This window comes from Salvia hispanica, chromosome 4 (genome assembly GCF_023119035.1).
Source record: "Salvia hispanica cultivar TCC Black 2014 chromosome 4, UniMelb_Shisp_WGS_1.0, whole genome shotgun sequence".
NCBI classification, from domain to species: Eukaryota; Viridiplantae; Streptophyta; class Magnoliopsida; order Lamiales; family Lamiaceae; genus Salvia; species Salvia hispanica.
The window spans coordinates 26232408-26246349 of NC_062968.1; the positions used below are offsets into that span (position 1 = coordinate 26232408).

Consider the following 13942-nt stretch of genomic DNA (forward strand, 5'->3'; position numbering starts at 1 on the left):
CTATGAAATATTCTAAAAAATGATAAAATGATTCTACTATTACGAAACAGAGGGAGTAAGATATACAAGATAATAATGAGAATGAGAAAAACAGAAAAATAATTAAATAATTATATATTCATGACGTTAGAATTTGTTTTTGTTTTTTTTTCTCTGTTTCAATCTTAATTTTTTATCTTTTATTTTTTCTCCGATTTTCTTTTTATATTTTCTGTTTTGCATAATACTAGTACTATATTTTATGTGAAGTAGATTCCTTTTGAAAATTATTATTATTCACAAAATTATAATATTTTTATTGACTTATTGTAAATGGTAAATATCCACAGTATCGACCCTTGTATTGTTTTATCGACAAATGTTACTTCTAACGATGACTAAATTCTTTTTTCATTTAGTATTCGTCCATATGACCATATCTCTTGCAATCTCCAACTGCCTATATTGGAGTTGTTTTCATAGACGTAAACACCAAAAAAAAAACTCTAGGCTTGGGTCCTGACGTCAAAATCTCATCTCTGTCAAAAGCATGTTTATCTTATAATTTGATTTGTGCACGCAATGATGAATTGTATTCTTGATTTCTTGGATTTAATTAGTGGGCATCAATCATCATAAACTTAATCACCACATATTGTGTATTAGTCTCTAAACAGCTTATTGGATAATATGTGCCAGATTGTCAGGTTATTTGAAATAAATAATACTCCATTAGATGTGATATATAAGTTGATATCATATTGCATCATGCTTCCCCATGACTTCGATTACACTTAAGATAGAATCACAAGAAAACATTAAATAACACTAAATAAATCAAATTCCAGATGTTTGATCTTCCATTATCTGAAATCTGATTCTCTATTAACACCTATTATTATATAAATACACGATCGCCACCGTTCTTATTATAATAATGCCTGCAAAAGTTTACTGCCATTTCATGAATAAAATATTTATTTTTTAAAGATATAAAAATTGCGACGTAACTACTTATACTAGAAAATTTTTAAAAATAACAACAGTTTAGGATAAAAAAAAAATTATTTAATTAAGATAAATTAACTAAATCTTTTGCTTTTTAGGACGCTTATATTTGCGCTCTCTAAGTTTTGTTGGGACACCAACAACAAAGACGTTTTTTTAAAACGTAGGTGGCATATATAGAAACACAAATTAGCACCTTTAGTTGCATTAAAAATGTCCATAATGATTTGTTTGGTTGTAGTGAACTTCTATAACACATGATATTCTAAATATAGTTCACAGGCTACTACAAAAAATTATATGATCTAGTACGTATTTTGATAGAAACTGTGAACTTTTTTATCTCCAAAAAATAACAAATACTTTCTCCGTCTAGTAATAGGAATTTTGTTTTTTTCAGCATGTATTATGAGTTCAAAAAGTTAGTGCAATTTGAATCTTGCTTTTATTATAGCACTATTATTTTTATTCATTATTTTGACATTTTTCCTCTTCCTTTCTAAACCAACAATTTTTTTCACGTCTGCATTTAATTTTAGCCCCTCTTAGTCCTCCAATCTATGACAACTAAATCAGATTTAGGTGAATTAGGACCTTTGACAATTAATCTTGATTTGGGTGAATTAAATAAGGGCTAAAAGTGGGAAAAATTGTGGCTTAAACGTTTTCTTCATTATTATAGTCCACGCCTGCAAAAAAATATTCCCAATTTTCAAGAATATTTATAATATGAATAAAAACTAACCAACACCAACTAGATCCAACATGTTACACCTTCAAAAATAATGAAATTTTCAAATTATGTTGTCACTATATAAGTACCTTATGTGTTACTTGTTTAATTATACAAACACAAAGAAACACAGCCAAAGAAAGCATCAACGCCGAATTGAGCTATGGCAACTCAATACCTGTGGACCCTCCTAGCGTCGGCCGCGGCGGTCGGCGCTCTCCGGCTTCTTTTCCTCATCTACAACATTGTGGTGGCGCAGCCGCGGAAGCTGCATTCGGCCTTGAGTCGCCAAGGCCTGTCAGGTCCGCCACCGGCTCTTCTCCTTGGTAATATACTGGATATGAAGAGAAGCCGGGATGCGGCCGCCAAGGTCGCCCCCGTCCCCGGGCCCCCGAGCGTCCACAACTGTGGCGCCGCGCTGCTCCCCTTCTTTGACGAGTGGAGGGAACGCTATGGTACTATTTTTAGTTCGTCCTACAATTTTGAAAATCAATTAAAAAATTAATAAATTCTGTATTTTTCCTCGTAAATAAATTCGGTTATTAAAATACAGTTTCTCCAAACAAAGTTCACTATAGGATAATTGCGAATAAATCCAAATTTGCTAAGTAGTTTTTTGGATGATTTTTAAAATTACGGGAATACCGACCAAAATTAAGATTTTCCATGCAATATGGTCTTAAACCTATACTTTGTCGCGTATTTTACTAACACTATCGTATTTGGCAGGGGAAGTATTCGTTTTCGCACTGGGCACCACGCAGATCGTGCAGGTGACCCAGCCAGAGATGGTGAAAGAGATCACGACGTGCACGTCCCTCGACCTGGGGAAGCCGACGTATCAAGCAAAGGAGCGAGGCGCGCTGCTCGGACAAGGAATCCTGACCTCGAACGGACCTCATTGGGTCCACCAGAGGAAAATCCTTGCACCTGAACTCTTCATGGACAAAGTAAAGGTACAATACAAAATTTGCCCTGTAACAACGATGCACATCTGAACTCAACATTAGTATGATATAATTCCTCCGTCCCTGAAAATTTGTCACCTATTTCTTTTTTCGTCCGTCCCTAAAAATTTGTCACCTTTTACTTTTACTATATTTGGTAGTGGACCTCACGTTCCACTAACTCATTCTCACTCACATTTTATTATAAAACTAATATATAAAAGTAGGACCCACATACCATTAACTTTTTCAACTCACTTTCTATTACATTTCCTTAAAACTCGTGCCGGGTCAAATGGTGACAAATTATTAGGGACGGAGGGAGTAGTATTTTTAACATTAATTACACATTATTTTAGGGGATGATTAACTTGATCCAAGATTCGAGTATGTCGTTGTGCGAGACGTGGGCGAGGCTAATCGAGGAAGATGGTGGATTAGCAGAGATTAAGATTGATGAATACATGAGGAGCTTCTCAGGAGATGTGATATCAAGAGCTTGTTTTGGAAGTAATTTTTCCAAAGGAGAAGAGATTTTCTTGAAACTAAGAGTGTTGCAAGAAATTACCTCCAGGAAAGTCTTCGCCACTGGAATGGGCATGAGGTACGTCCAATAATTTGTTATAGAAATTAAGATGAATGAAAAATGAATTAAATCGAATTTAATGTAGGCACCTTCCGACGAAGAGCAACCGGGAGGCGTGGGCGTTGGAGAAGCAAATCAAGACGTTGATCCTGAACGTGGTGAAGCAGAGAGACGAGGCCGGATTCGAGAAGGATCTACTACAGATGGTGCTCGAAGGAGCGAGGCAGAGTGATCTAAGCCAAGATGCAGTTGACCGGTTCGTGGTTGACAACTGTAAGAACATATACTTAGCCGGGTATGAGACCACTGCCGTGTCGGCCACATGGTGCCTCATGCTTTTGGCCTCTTACCCGGACTGGCAGGACCGGATCCGGCGCGAAGTGGCCGATGTTTGCCAGGGCCAGCTCCCTGACTACAAGGCCATAATGAAAATGAAACTGGTATGATTTTTCATTAATAATACTTCAATCACTATTATTTCAATTAATATAGTATATAGTTGTATGAATGAATGTGTTTTGTGTTTTTTTTTTTATTATTACAGCTGTCGATGGTGATCAACGAGTCGCTACGCCTCTACCCACCAGTGTCGGTGGTGTCGAGGGAGGCCCTTAAGGACATGAAATTCGGGAATTTGAATGTGCCAAAGGGTGTCAATTTGTGGACATTGGTGACGACCTTGCATACAGACCCTAAGATATGGGGATCGGACTCGTACGAGTTCAATCCCGAGAGATTTGCGGATGGGGTGGCGGGCGCGTGCAAGTATCCGTACTTGTACATGCCTTTCGGAGTCGGGCCTCGTGTCTGCTTAGGCCAAAACCTGGCTTTGATAGAACTCAAGATCTTGATTTCCTTAATTTTGTCCAAGTATTCCATTTCTTTGTCACGTAAATATGTTCATTCCCCACTCCTAAGTTTGGTTATTGAGCCCAAATTTGGAGTTCATCTTCTGGTTAAGCACTTGTAATTCTTGATTTAATTTTTACCATTGTCGTGTCTTTTATTCTTTTGTTTTTACCAGTACGATATTTATTTACCATTACAATTTGTTTAGGTGTGAATCGTGTGATTCAATGAAATTTTATAAATAAAATGACAATTATTCTCTTAAGTAGTCATGAGCGTTAGCATGTGGACATATTCTTTGAACTCTTTATGTTTCAATACTTCCACATTATTTTTCACTTACTGAGAACCGATTTGGAGAAAAATGAATATACTACTGCCATCTACTATGAACGTAGATCGACGCTATATTATTTAATTTCACGAAATTAAATATTTTGTCACATTTATTCATGGTCAAAGTCCTTTGACCAAGCACAATTTCAACACTTATTATAGTAATATGCCTGCTAAAAACATAAACTATATTGAACATACTATTAGTCATTATATTCTAAATATAGTCACAAGGGTGCGTTAAAATGACAACACTCTTAAAATGACATTGTGACACCACGCCAGACTGCTATATTATTATATGCTAGATTGCAATAGTATAAACGCTAGACAACAATCTATAGCAATCTATAGATTGCAGTATAGCATATTGGATATTGCAGGCCGCGTCACCTTGCAATCTAGAGTATTGGATATTGCAGTCTAGAGTATTGGATGTTGCAGTCCGCGTAAATTTACCCTTGCGAATTTTTTATGATTGCCACATGGCAGCTGATTATTCATCCACGTGTACAAATGATTGGCTAGGAATTGTGGTATGGTGTTATTTTAAAAGAGGTTGACATTTTAACACATCCCTACAATCACATCTTTCATATGTGATTCATAAGCTATTACACAAAAACGAAATTTATCCGATGCACACTTTGATAGCAATTATGAATATTTCAATCTCCAAAAAATAACAAATACACTTTTTTTGTTTAGCAATAAGAATATTTTTGTTTTTTTTTTAGCACAGATTTTATGAAATATGAGTTGAAAAATTAGTGTAATGTGAGTCTTATTTTTATATAATTCTATTAATTCATAATGCAACGAAAGTGAAATGAATTAATTGAATGTATAGCATACTTAAACATTGATAGAGGGCAAAAATAAAATTTCTATTAGTGAACAGATCAAATGTAAAATGAAACTTTTATTACCGCACGGATGGATACAAATATAGTAAAATGCTACAACATCGAATTTGATGCATTACATACCATTTAACCACCTGTTATATACAAATTTAGTACATCCACCGTTCCGCGGTAGTAGAAGTCCTTCTTTTCAGCACGAGAGTAAAGTAAGAGATAAGAAATGTATTGACTTGTGCTATAAAAGGAAATGACTCAACTACTATAGAACGTATCGAAATGGCAAAATAACTCAACTACCGTGGAACAGAGAGAGTAATTATATATGCATGTCTACATAAATAAAACACATCAATAACATATTTAATACATTATAAAATCAGTTCAATACGGGACCGTTCAATTTATAAGATTGTATTCGAGATTAAATATGTATTGTATTTGGTTTATAAGATTGAATCCCACAACTTAATTTTAGATGAATAATCATTTACTAATAATTAATCATAGTTATTCCCTTCTAACTAAAATAATTGCACAACTCAATCCTAAATGAATTATCATGATAATTAGTCATGACAATCGAATAACATCTACGATAATCTAACTTAAAACTATTTACTAAGTTAAGTAAGATATTAGTCAACTGTTTTCTCTTGCTTGCGTTTCTCAAACCGACTTTTTGCATGAATTATTTTCACGTCTTTATCTAATTTAATCCCCTCGTAGCCCTCCAACCTCTGACAATTAATCTTGGTTTAATTAGGTGAATTAGTGGCTTAGCCCTCCGAACTTTGACAATTAATCTTGATTTGGGTGAATTAAGTAAAGGGCTAAAAGATGGAAAATTTGTGGCTTAAACACATTTTGATGAATATTTATGAGTAAAAATTTTAAGGTCCTTCCATACCAGGTGGCAAGATGATTTGGTATACCCCATCAATAATTTCTTGACAAATGGATATAAAATATGGTCTACTATTTAAGCTCAATTCACCAATCTAACGGTGTCATTTATTGTTTATGGAAAGCTGTATAATACAATTAAATATGAAATTATCATACTATAGAATTAGAGTGAAATATACTCCAATATCTCTCTTATAATTCTTATGTCTATTCAATTTTCATCCGATGTTTTCATACAATATAGAGAAGAAATTATTTTTAATTTTCCATCCCTTTTGAATTCCATGGGTAAGTTTTCCTCCAAAGCTTTTTATAAAATATATATGTATGTGTTTATTTGACTCTACGTAGATAGTGAAACAAGTTATTATTTGTATTTTTTTAATATATTGTTTAAAATACTCTTTGTTTTTTATTTTAGAATTGAAGTTCTTCTTTTATTAATAAGTTCATTTTAATTGCATAAAGATAAGACAGTGCATCCTCATATTAAATTTTATTAATAATTTTTAACACAATAATAATTGAAAGCTATATAAAATATAAGTTATAGTTATAAGTTTTATTTTTATAATTTTTTTGTATATATGAATATAAAATAAAGAAAAAAAATACTACTATCAAACAATTATAATAGTAGCATAATTTTTTTTCTTGACGTAAAAGAATCATCATCTAATACTATAATTACTTTTTTATGAGTGAAATATTACAATTATATTATGTAGTTAATATACATATATATATATATATATATATATATTGTATTATATGACATTGTCAATTCTAAGGTACTATGATAATTCTTATTTAATAGTATTATACTATTTTCCATAAATTGATTAATGAAACCGTTAGATTAGTGAAATGATGTTAAATAGATGTGACATGTTGACCATATTTTATATCCATTTATCAAGGAATAATTGGTGGGGCATACCAAATCATCTTGCCACTTGGTATTGAAGGACCACCAATTTTTTACTCAATATTTATAATATGAATAAAAACTAACCAACACCTACTAGATGCAACATATTACACCTTCTAAAATAATGAAATATTCAAAATATTTTGTCACTACTCCCTCCGTCCATGATTAAAAGTCTCATTTCTAAATGGCGCGGATTTTAAGAAATGTTAAGAATAGTGAGTGGAAGAAAGTTAGTGGAATAGGGGTCCCACTTGTATATATTAATTTTAAATGATATGTGAGTGGAATGAGTTGGTGGAATGTGGGTCTCTTTACCATTTATGGTAATTATGAACCGGGACTCTTATTCGTGGACGGACCAAAATGGAAAAACGGGACTCTTATTCGTAGACGGAGGGAGTATATATTAACCAGTTGACGATGGCAATCAACGAGACGATGCGCCTCTACCCACCAGTTCGGTGGTATCAAGGGAGGCCCTTAAGGACATGAAATTCGGGAAGCTGAATGTGCCAAAGGGGGTGAATTTGTGGACACTGGTGACGACTTTGCATACGGATCCAGAGATATGGGGATCAGACTCGTATGAGTTCAATCCTAAGAGATTTGCTAAAGGGGTAGCGGGCGCGTGCAAGTATCCGTACTTGTACATGCCCTTTGGAGTCGGACCCCGCGTCTGCTTAGGCCAAAACCTGGCTTTTATCGAACTCAAGATCTTGATTTCCTTAATTTTGTCCAAATATTCCATTTCTTTGTTCCCAAATTTTCGTTATTGAGCCCAAATTTGGTGTTCATCTTTTAGTTAAGCGCTTGTAATTTTTCCATTTTAACTATGGTGTTGCCTTATTTTCACGTGTATGATGATTGTATATGCTGGTAACCTATTAATAAATCTTCATTACTAATTTTATGTTTTCTGAAACCCCAAACAATCATCTCTCAAAAATACATAAATTATACTCCCTCCACAAAAATAATCTTTTTTTCCATTTGTATCTTTCAACTAAAACTAGTCTCGTTTAAAAAAAAATCTTATCACTTTTTTTATATATCTCATATTTCTTAAAATTCGTATCATCAATAAATGAGAATATTTTGATGGACGAAGTAGTTACCAATCATCGTACCATTTCGTTTATTTTCCATCCCAACCACATCAAAGCAATTCATCATCAAATAATTCTTTGTATAAAATCAAAGTCATTCCCAAAAATGTGAGTCTATGAAACTACACAACTGTACATCTTCAGCAGCATTACTTTGGTCAGTGATCAAAACAAACCTATTTAGCTCTCTCCACTGTGAACTGGCCTTGTAAGAACTCTCACAAAGTGATTCCGCATCTCCGGTAAAATACGTTGGATCAGCTCATCGTACCTATACGAATAACACAATCACAACTGTCAAGCAACGACACGATTTGTCATGTCACTAAACAAGTTTCCGAAGAATGAGAGACAGTGTCTTACCATGGCATCACACATAGTCTATCGTAGTTTTCCAGGACGAACAATATGCAAGCATGCCTCAGTGAAGTGGCGTTGAACGCATCAGACAGCTCGTACATGACAGAGACATTCTCAACGGATATATGCTGATAAGACAGATTTATCAAAACACGGTAACAGGATGGTGCAGGCAACCCCAGCAACGACAGTAGCAGAAGTTACCTGTGCTATAGTGCATTCGCAGAGACGTTTCAGACCCTCTAACAGATACTGATCGGCAGCCCTTAGTACGTCCTGTGCAATGTCTAAGCTGATATCGACCGATCCTGTGTATATGTACCTGCAGCGAACGAAATGGACACGGTTTAGAATAGAGGTGAGTATGGTGATGAGGGTAGTGATGGGAGTTCTTAGCATATTACCTCATCATCAACTCAAAAACTTCCCATCTGATGTTCGGAATCTTTATGTCCTCAGCATCTCTCTCCTGCAAAGGATTTCAACAGATTTTGTTTAAGAGATTACAAATCGAACAAAGTTAACGAGCATGCATCATCATGTTTGTAGCAGTTGAGATGAATAGGAAAATATGTTCAAACATATTATCTACTACTCAGGATGAAAGCAAAGAGCATGCATGAGGTCGAAATAATCAGAAAAAAGTGCACTCACCCGATAGCCACCATCAAACATGGCACGAAATATATCGGAAGAAGCAAGCAAACAAATTCTGTGTGCGTAGAAACGCTTACCTGATTATAAGCAAAATTGAGATAAGATATTAGGAAGAAATTATAGAGCATGAATCTCAAAGCAGCAGGCCATTTACGAAGCTTTCCTACCTTCAACTAAAAATGTCACATCAGACAATGTAGGCTTATTTACATATTGCTCACCCAAATACACCTGCAATAGCATTGCACCACAGTTATTAGGCATAAATTCCACAGATTATTTATTAGGTTACAGTCAATATCACAGAGTTAGCCTCTTCACATAGTTAAGTTGCAAGTAGATAACATCGATTTTTTAATGATTGTCAAATTCTTCAAAGGGGCTAATCATCTCTATAACATATAATAAACTCTTGAAAAGAGCTTATTATCAAAACCCATTTTTATTGTATTTGAAAATGATTACAGCAATATGGCAAGAGGATACAATGATAAACTGACTCTACCTGAGCTATTGGGGAAGGAGGAGCTGCTTCCACAGGAGAAAGTGAGTTGGCTTTATTGGCCAACCTGCTTAAAGCAACAGAACCATCTCTCTGATGTTTTGAGTCTGTTGATTCTAGCAACTCCAAGAGTAGCGTCAGTCCTGCAAGATATGCAGTAGGTGGAAGAGCTAAGTTCCAGTCACAAACCATGAATTGCATTGCATAAAGTACATCACATTGACCTTGTTGGTGCTATAATAAACAGCATACCATTTTTATCGATGAAGATTGTTTTATGGTCATCTGGTGAACAAAGATGTGCCAGAGCCAAAGCCACTCGTCTTTGGATATCTTTCTCTCCCACACGCATTATATACAATAGATGGCTTAATACCTATCCATAAGAAATTGTTTAATAGTGTGCACATCCAGATCATCTATATATTTGTGTTTTGCAAAAAACGGCATACCAGTAAATCAAATTTTGCACATGGATTAGATCACTGAAATACATATACTGTAAGAAGTGCTGGGATAATTTATTATATACATAACTCACCCGTCCATGAATTTTATCTTCTAGTCGTTTCAGCGTTTTGGCTACACAATCTCTAGTAGGCTGCAGCAGAAGCAAAATTTAGAGACATATTACTTGCGCGTAAAAAGATAAAACATGATTTTGACAGCAAACAAAAGGATATTCTATATAAAAAAGAAGTGGATCAGATCATGTACTTGAAGATTAAATTCACCATCTTGAAGCTTCTGAACACCCCCAATCCTAACAAGATCTGCAACATTGTCCTACAAGGATGCATGGAAACAAGTTTAAAATTTGATATCAGTAGGCTCAGCCAATAAAAATAGCCAGGGCCTATATAACATAAATACTGGACTGCATCTTAAAGTTATATTGCACCTCATTGTCAGATAGTCCATAAAGAGCAAATGCTGCATTATGTTGCAAAAATCCATTTTTTGACTCAAGGAGCGTTAGTAATGGGTACAATCCACCACTGTGTGCTATACCAGCTTGATTGTGGGTATCCTGCAAGAGTGCAAAATATGTTTAGCATAACCATACGGCCAGGAGGGTGCAACACAAAAGGTGGCAGGAGAATAGTTACAATTAGTTCTAATAGAAAGACATGGCAAATTTTACCTGAGCTAACCTCCCCAGTGCAAAGGCTGACATCTCCTTCAATTGAATATCAGGTGATTCAAGCATTTCAATTAATGGCAAAACAGCACCTCTTTGAACAATATGCACCTGCACAAGCATAAATTAAATTGTCAGAAATTGTTATAATCAACTAGATTCTATTTAAAAAAAACAGTAAACATTATTGTTTTGTTCAACCTTACAGTCTGACTCTGCAGCAGCAAACTGCCCAAGCAGCAAAGCAGCTTCTCGTTGGCTCTCAGCACATGTTGAGCTGTTATCATAGACATCAAAGACTTAAAGAAAGACACCAAAAGCAGCAAGTAATTGTCTCTTGGAAAGGGGGAATAGAAGCTCCATACTCATGCAACAGAAGTTCCTCAATTACTACAAAGTTATTGGTCTCTCCAACTGTTTTTGCACTATCATACCTGAGTAAACCAATAACAGGCTGCAAAGCTCCAGCAGCAAGCACTTCTTTCTTAATGTCGGGAGATGAATGCACGAGATTTCCAATTACACCAACCTACAGATTGGCATTAGTAGCAGTTGAGAATACAACAAATTCAAAGTCCCTGAGCAAGTAGAAATCTAAATGTGCTGAAGTGCTTAAGCATAGCCAACCGCTTCATAATGTACAGCAGAATCTTCAGAGCGCAGCATTAATATTAGAGTGGGTAGGGCATTGCATTCCACAATCTGAGAATAAACAAATATTTTTAAAAAACGGAATGGAATAAAATAGGCTGCTACTTTATACAATGTTATATGACATAAACCTGATTTTTGTTCTCATCATTTTTAAAGGCAAGTGTTCTAAGAGCTCCAGCTGCTGCTCTCTGCACCTTTGGGTCAGAATACTCAAGCAACTCGACGAGAGGGGGAATACCACCTTCAACCCTAATAGAATGATTTTAGAATTAAAAAGCAGGAAATATGAAAATATCCAATCATATAAGTGAGAGTCAAGAAAGGTACCTAACACGGTTTTTAATGCTGCTATTCTCATGTACTAGATTAGTTATTGCATCAGCAGCTCTCCTAATGACCCCAGTCACTGCTCGAGCGTTTACCCCATCTTTATGCCTTTTCAATAGATCAATAAGAAGTGGCATGGCTCCTGCATCAGCAATGAGTTGCTGGTGCTCTGGCTGCAAAACCAAAGGCAGTGATATATAAAAATGACAAAAAACCATAACAACATGATAGTGTCCAGTAATTATATTGGATCATTCCAGTTGAAAGCAATGCTACATAATTAACACAACAAAAAACCATAAACTGTGTCCATATTTATTAAAATATCTGACAAATCTATCAAAATAAGAAAGTAAATCCTTGAAAATGGTCGTGATCGGGGAAATGAAAAACTTACCAATAAATACCAATACAATTTGTTCAACTCTATTGTATCAAAAACTAAAAAACAGCTGCATAATATGTCCACCAATTTGAGGATAAGAATCAATAAGTATAAAGCGTGATTTTAACAACCACCTTGATAGCAAGAAGCCCTATCGCAAAGGCACTTGCTTTCTCCACTTCATGCTTGTATTGAATCGGATCAGTGTCTCCCTCTCTCAGAGGCGGTGGAATCTGCAGATGCCTGACCAGTGTCGGAATCGCCTCGCAATCCACAATCACATTCACTACATCCTCTGTCACCACACACGAATTAATAAAATATCTATATCATACAGAACCTCAAAATTCAAAAAAACATTCGCTGAGTTTGAATCACACAAATCATCAAATAAGCACTTAATTAGCTAAATCAGAGAATATAACACTCTTCATAACTGGTTCACTCTATCAGCAGCATTAGAATAACGCAGATCAAATCCCTAACTAAAAATTCCAGCTAACACGTGCTCGCATAATCCGCCCTCATGCATAACAATCAACAAATTCACCAAAACTAAAGCAAACAAATTCACTAGTGACAGAATCGCCTCGCAATCCACAATCACATTCACTATATCATCTGCCACCACAAAATGAAATACATGTATATCAAACAGAACCTCAAAATTTAAAAAAAAAAACGCTCACTGAGTTTGAATCACGCAAATCATCACATAAGTAATTAATTAGCTTATCAGAGAATATAACACTCTTCAAAAACGGTTCAATCTATAAACAGCATTAAAATAACGCAGATCAAATCCGTAACTAAAAAATTAGCTCATACGCGCTCCCGTTCATAACAATCAATTAACAAAAAAATCAAACAAAAGCTAGCTATTCATTTTCCATTTCCGTTACCGTTCTTCGCGAGCTCGGCAAGGATGCTGAGTGCGGTTTGCGCAGATTCGCGGCTTTCCTCGGCGGAAGAGAAGGAGGAATCGAGGATCTCGAGTTGAGCGCGGATTTGGCTGATGAGCTCCTGATGCAGATCGACAGGCGAGCGATCGTCCTCGTTCAGCTTCCTCCTCAAGCTCCGCCGCGACGCCGGCGGCTCGTCACGGTGGCGACGGGCGGAGTTGTGGTTGCTGTTCACCATTGAGAGAAGAGATGAGGATAAATTTGGTTGTGTTGTGAAGGGGCGTTTTGGGAAATCAATGAATTCAAGGGAAAATGAAAGGTTTGTGAGATAAAAGTTTGGAATATAAATGGAATTGCGTGTAAAAAACCGCTAATTTTAAAATTTTCAAAACTTCCTCTCCCGCCTCTTCATTTAGCCAAATGCGTTATATAATTATGACATCATTAATATTATTACTATATTTATGAGAACATAAATGTTTATAAATTTTCAAATTTATCAGGTCGTGACACGTCTATCTCTTATGATTCTCCGCTACAAAGAAAGTTTTTAATATCTCTTGAAATATCCCGCTAAAAAAATTATGAAAATTATTAAGAGAAGGTCCCATGTGCGCATCGCCCGAAGTTGCGCAGCACAATGTCATAACGACTCCTCGTAACTTAGTGTGCGCATTTCTGATTTAAATTGATATAGTTTTATTTCGTATTAGTGATTTCAAATATAACCATTTTTTAGCAATGCGATAAAACCATTAATCTTC

At 35.4% G+C, this 13942-nt stretch overlaps 2 protein-coding genes across 2 annotated transcripts; one reads left to right on the top strand and one right to left on the bottom strand.

Annotated features, from left to right (window-relative positions):
• Positions 1-1852: 1852 nt before the first annotated feature.
• On the top strand, positions 1853-4370 carry LOC125224017 (cytochrome P450 714C2-like). The gene is made up of 5 exons (XM_048127356.1): positions 1853-2175; positions 2450-2676; positions 3027-3271; positions 3339-3693; positions 3798-4370. The coding sequence occupies exons 1-5, from the start codon at positions 1884-1886 to the stop codon at positions 4221-4223; spliced, it is 1545 nt and encodes a 514-aa protein (XP_047983313.1). The 5' UTR covers positions 1853-1883; the 3' UTR covers positions 4224-4370.
• A 3939-nt stretch (positions 4371-8309) lies between these two features.
• Positions 8310-13481, bottom strand: LOC125218432 (ARM REPEAT PROTEIN INTERACTING WITH ABF2-like). The gene is made up of 19 exons (XM_048120100.1): positions 13179-13481; positions 12411-12571; positions 11892-12064; positions 11693-11813; positions 11538-11612; positions 11345-11439; positions 11112-11187; positions 10914-11021; positions 10671-10799; positions 10487-10555; positions 10311-10370; positions 10022-10145; positions 9773-9912; positions 9435-9498; positions 9265-9344; positions 9015-9079; positions 8815-8932; positions 8614-8738; positions 8310-8521 (listed from the first exon to the last, which is right to left on the bottom strand). Exons 1-19 carry the CDS (start codon positions 13414-13416, stop codon positions 8431-8433), a joined length of 2112 nt encoding a protein of 703 aa, XP_047976057.1. The 5' UTR covers positions 13417-13481; the 3' UTR covers positions 8310-8430.
• Positions 13482-13942: the final 461 nt, after the last annotated feature.

What these genes read in the sequence shown, in the direction of transcription:
- LOC125218432 (XM_048120100.1), bottom strand. Translation starts at nt 13,416, where the DNA reads ATGGTGAACAGCAACCACAACTCCGCCCGTCGCCACCGTGACGAGCCG. An exon ending in CTGCTGTACATTATGAAGCG is followed by an intron (nt 11,440 to 11,537) that starts GTTGGCTATGCT and finishes GCCAATCTGTAG; the next exon opens with GTTGGTGTAATTGGAAATCT. An exon ending in GCGAATGCACTATAGCACAG is followed by an intron (nt 8,739 to 8,814) that starts GTAACTTCTGCT and finishes CTGTCTTATCAG; the next exon opens with CATATATCCGTTGAGAATGT.
- LOC125224017 (XM_048127356.1), top strand. Translation starts at nt 1,884, where the DNA reads ATGGCAACTCAATACCTGTGGACCCTCCTAGCGTCGGCCGCGGCGGTC. An exon ending in CGAGTGGAGGGAACGCTATG is followed by an intron (nt 2,176 to 2,449) that starts GTACTATTTTTA and finishes CGTATTTGGCAG; the next exon opens with GGGAAGTATTCGTTTTCGCA. An exon ending in GCCACTGGAATGGGCATGAG is followed by an intron (nt 3,272 to 3,338) that starts GTACGTCCAATA and finishes AATTTAATGTAG; the next exon opens with GCACCTTCCGACGAAGAGCA.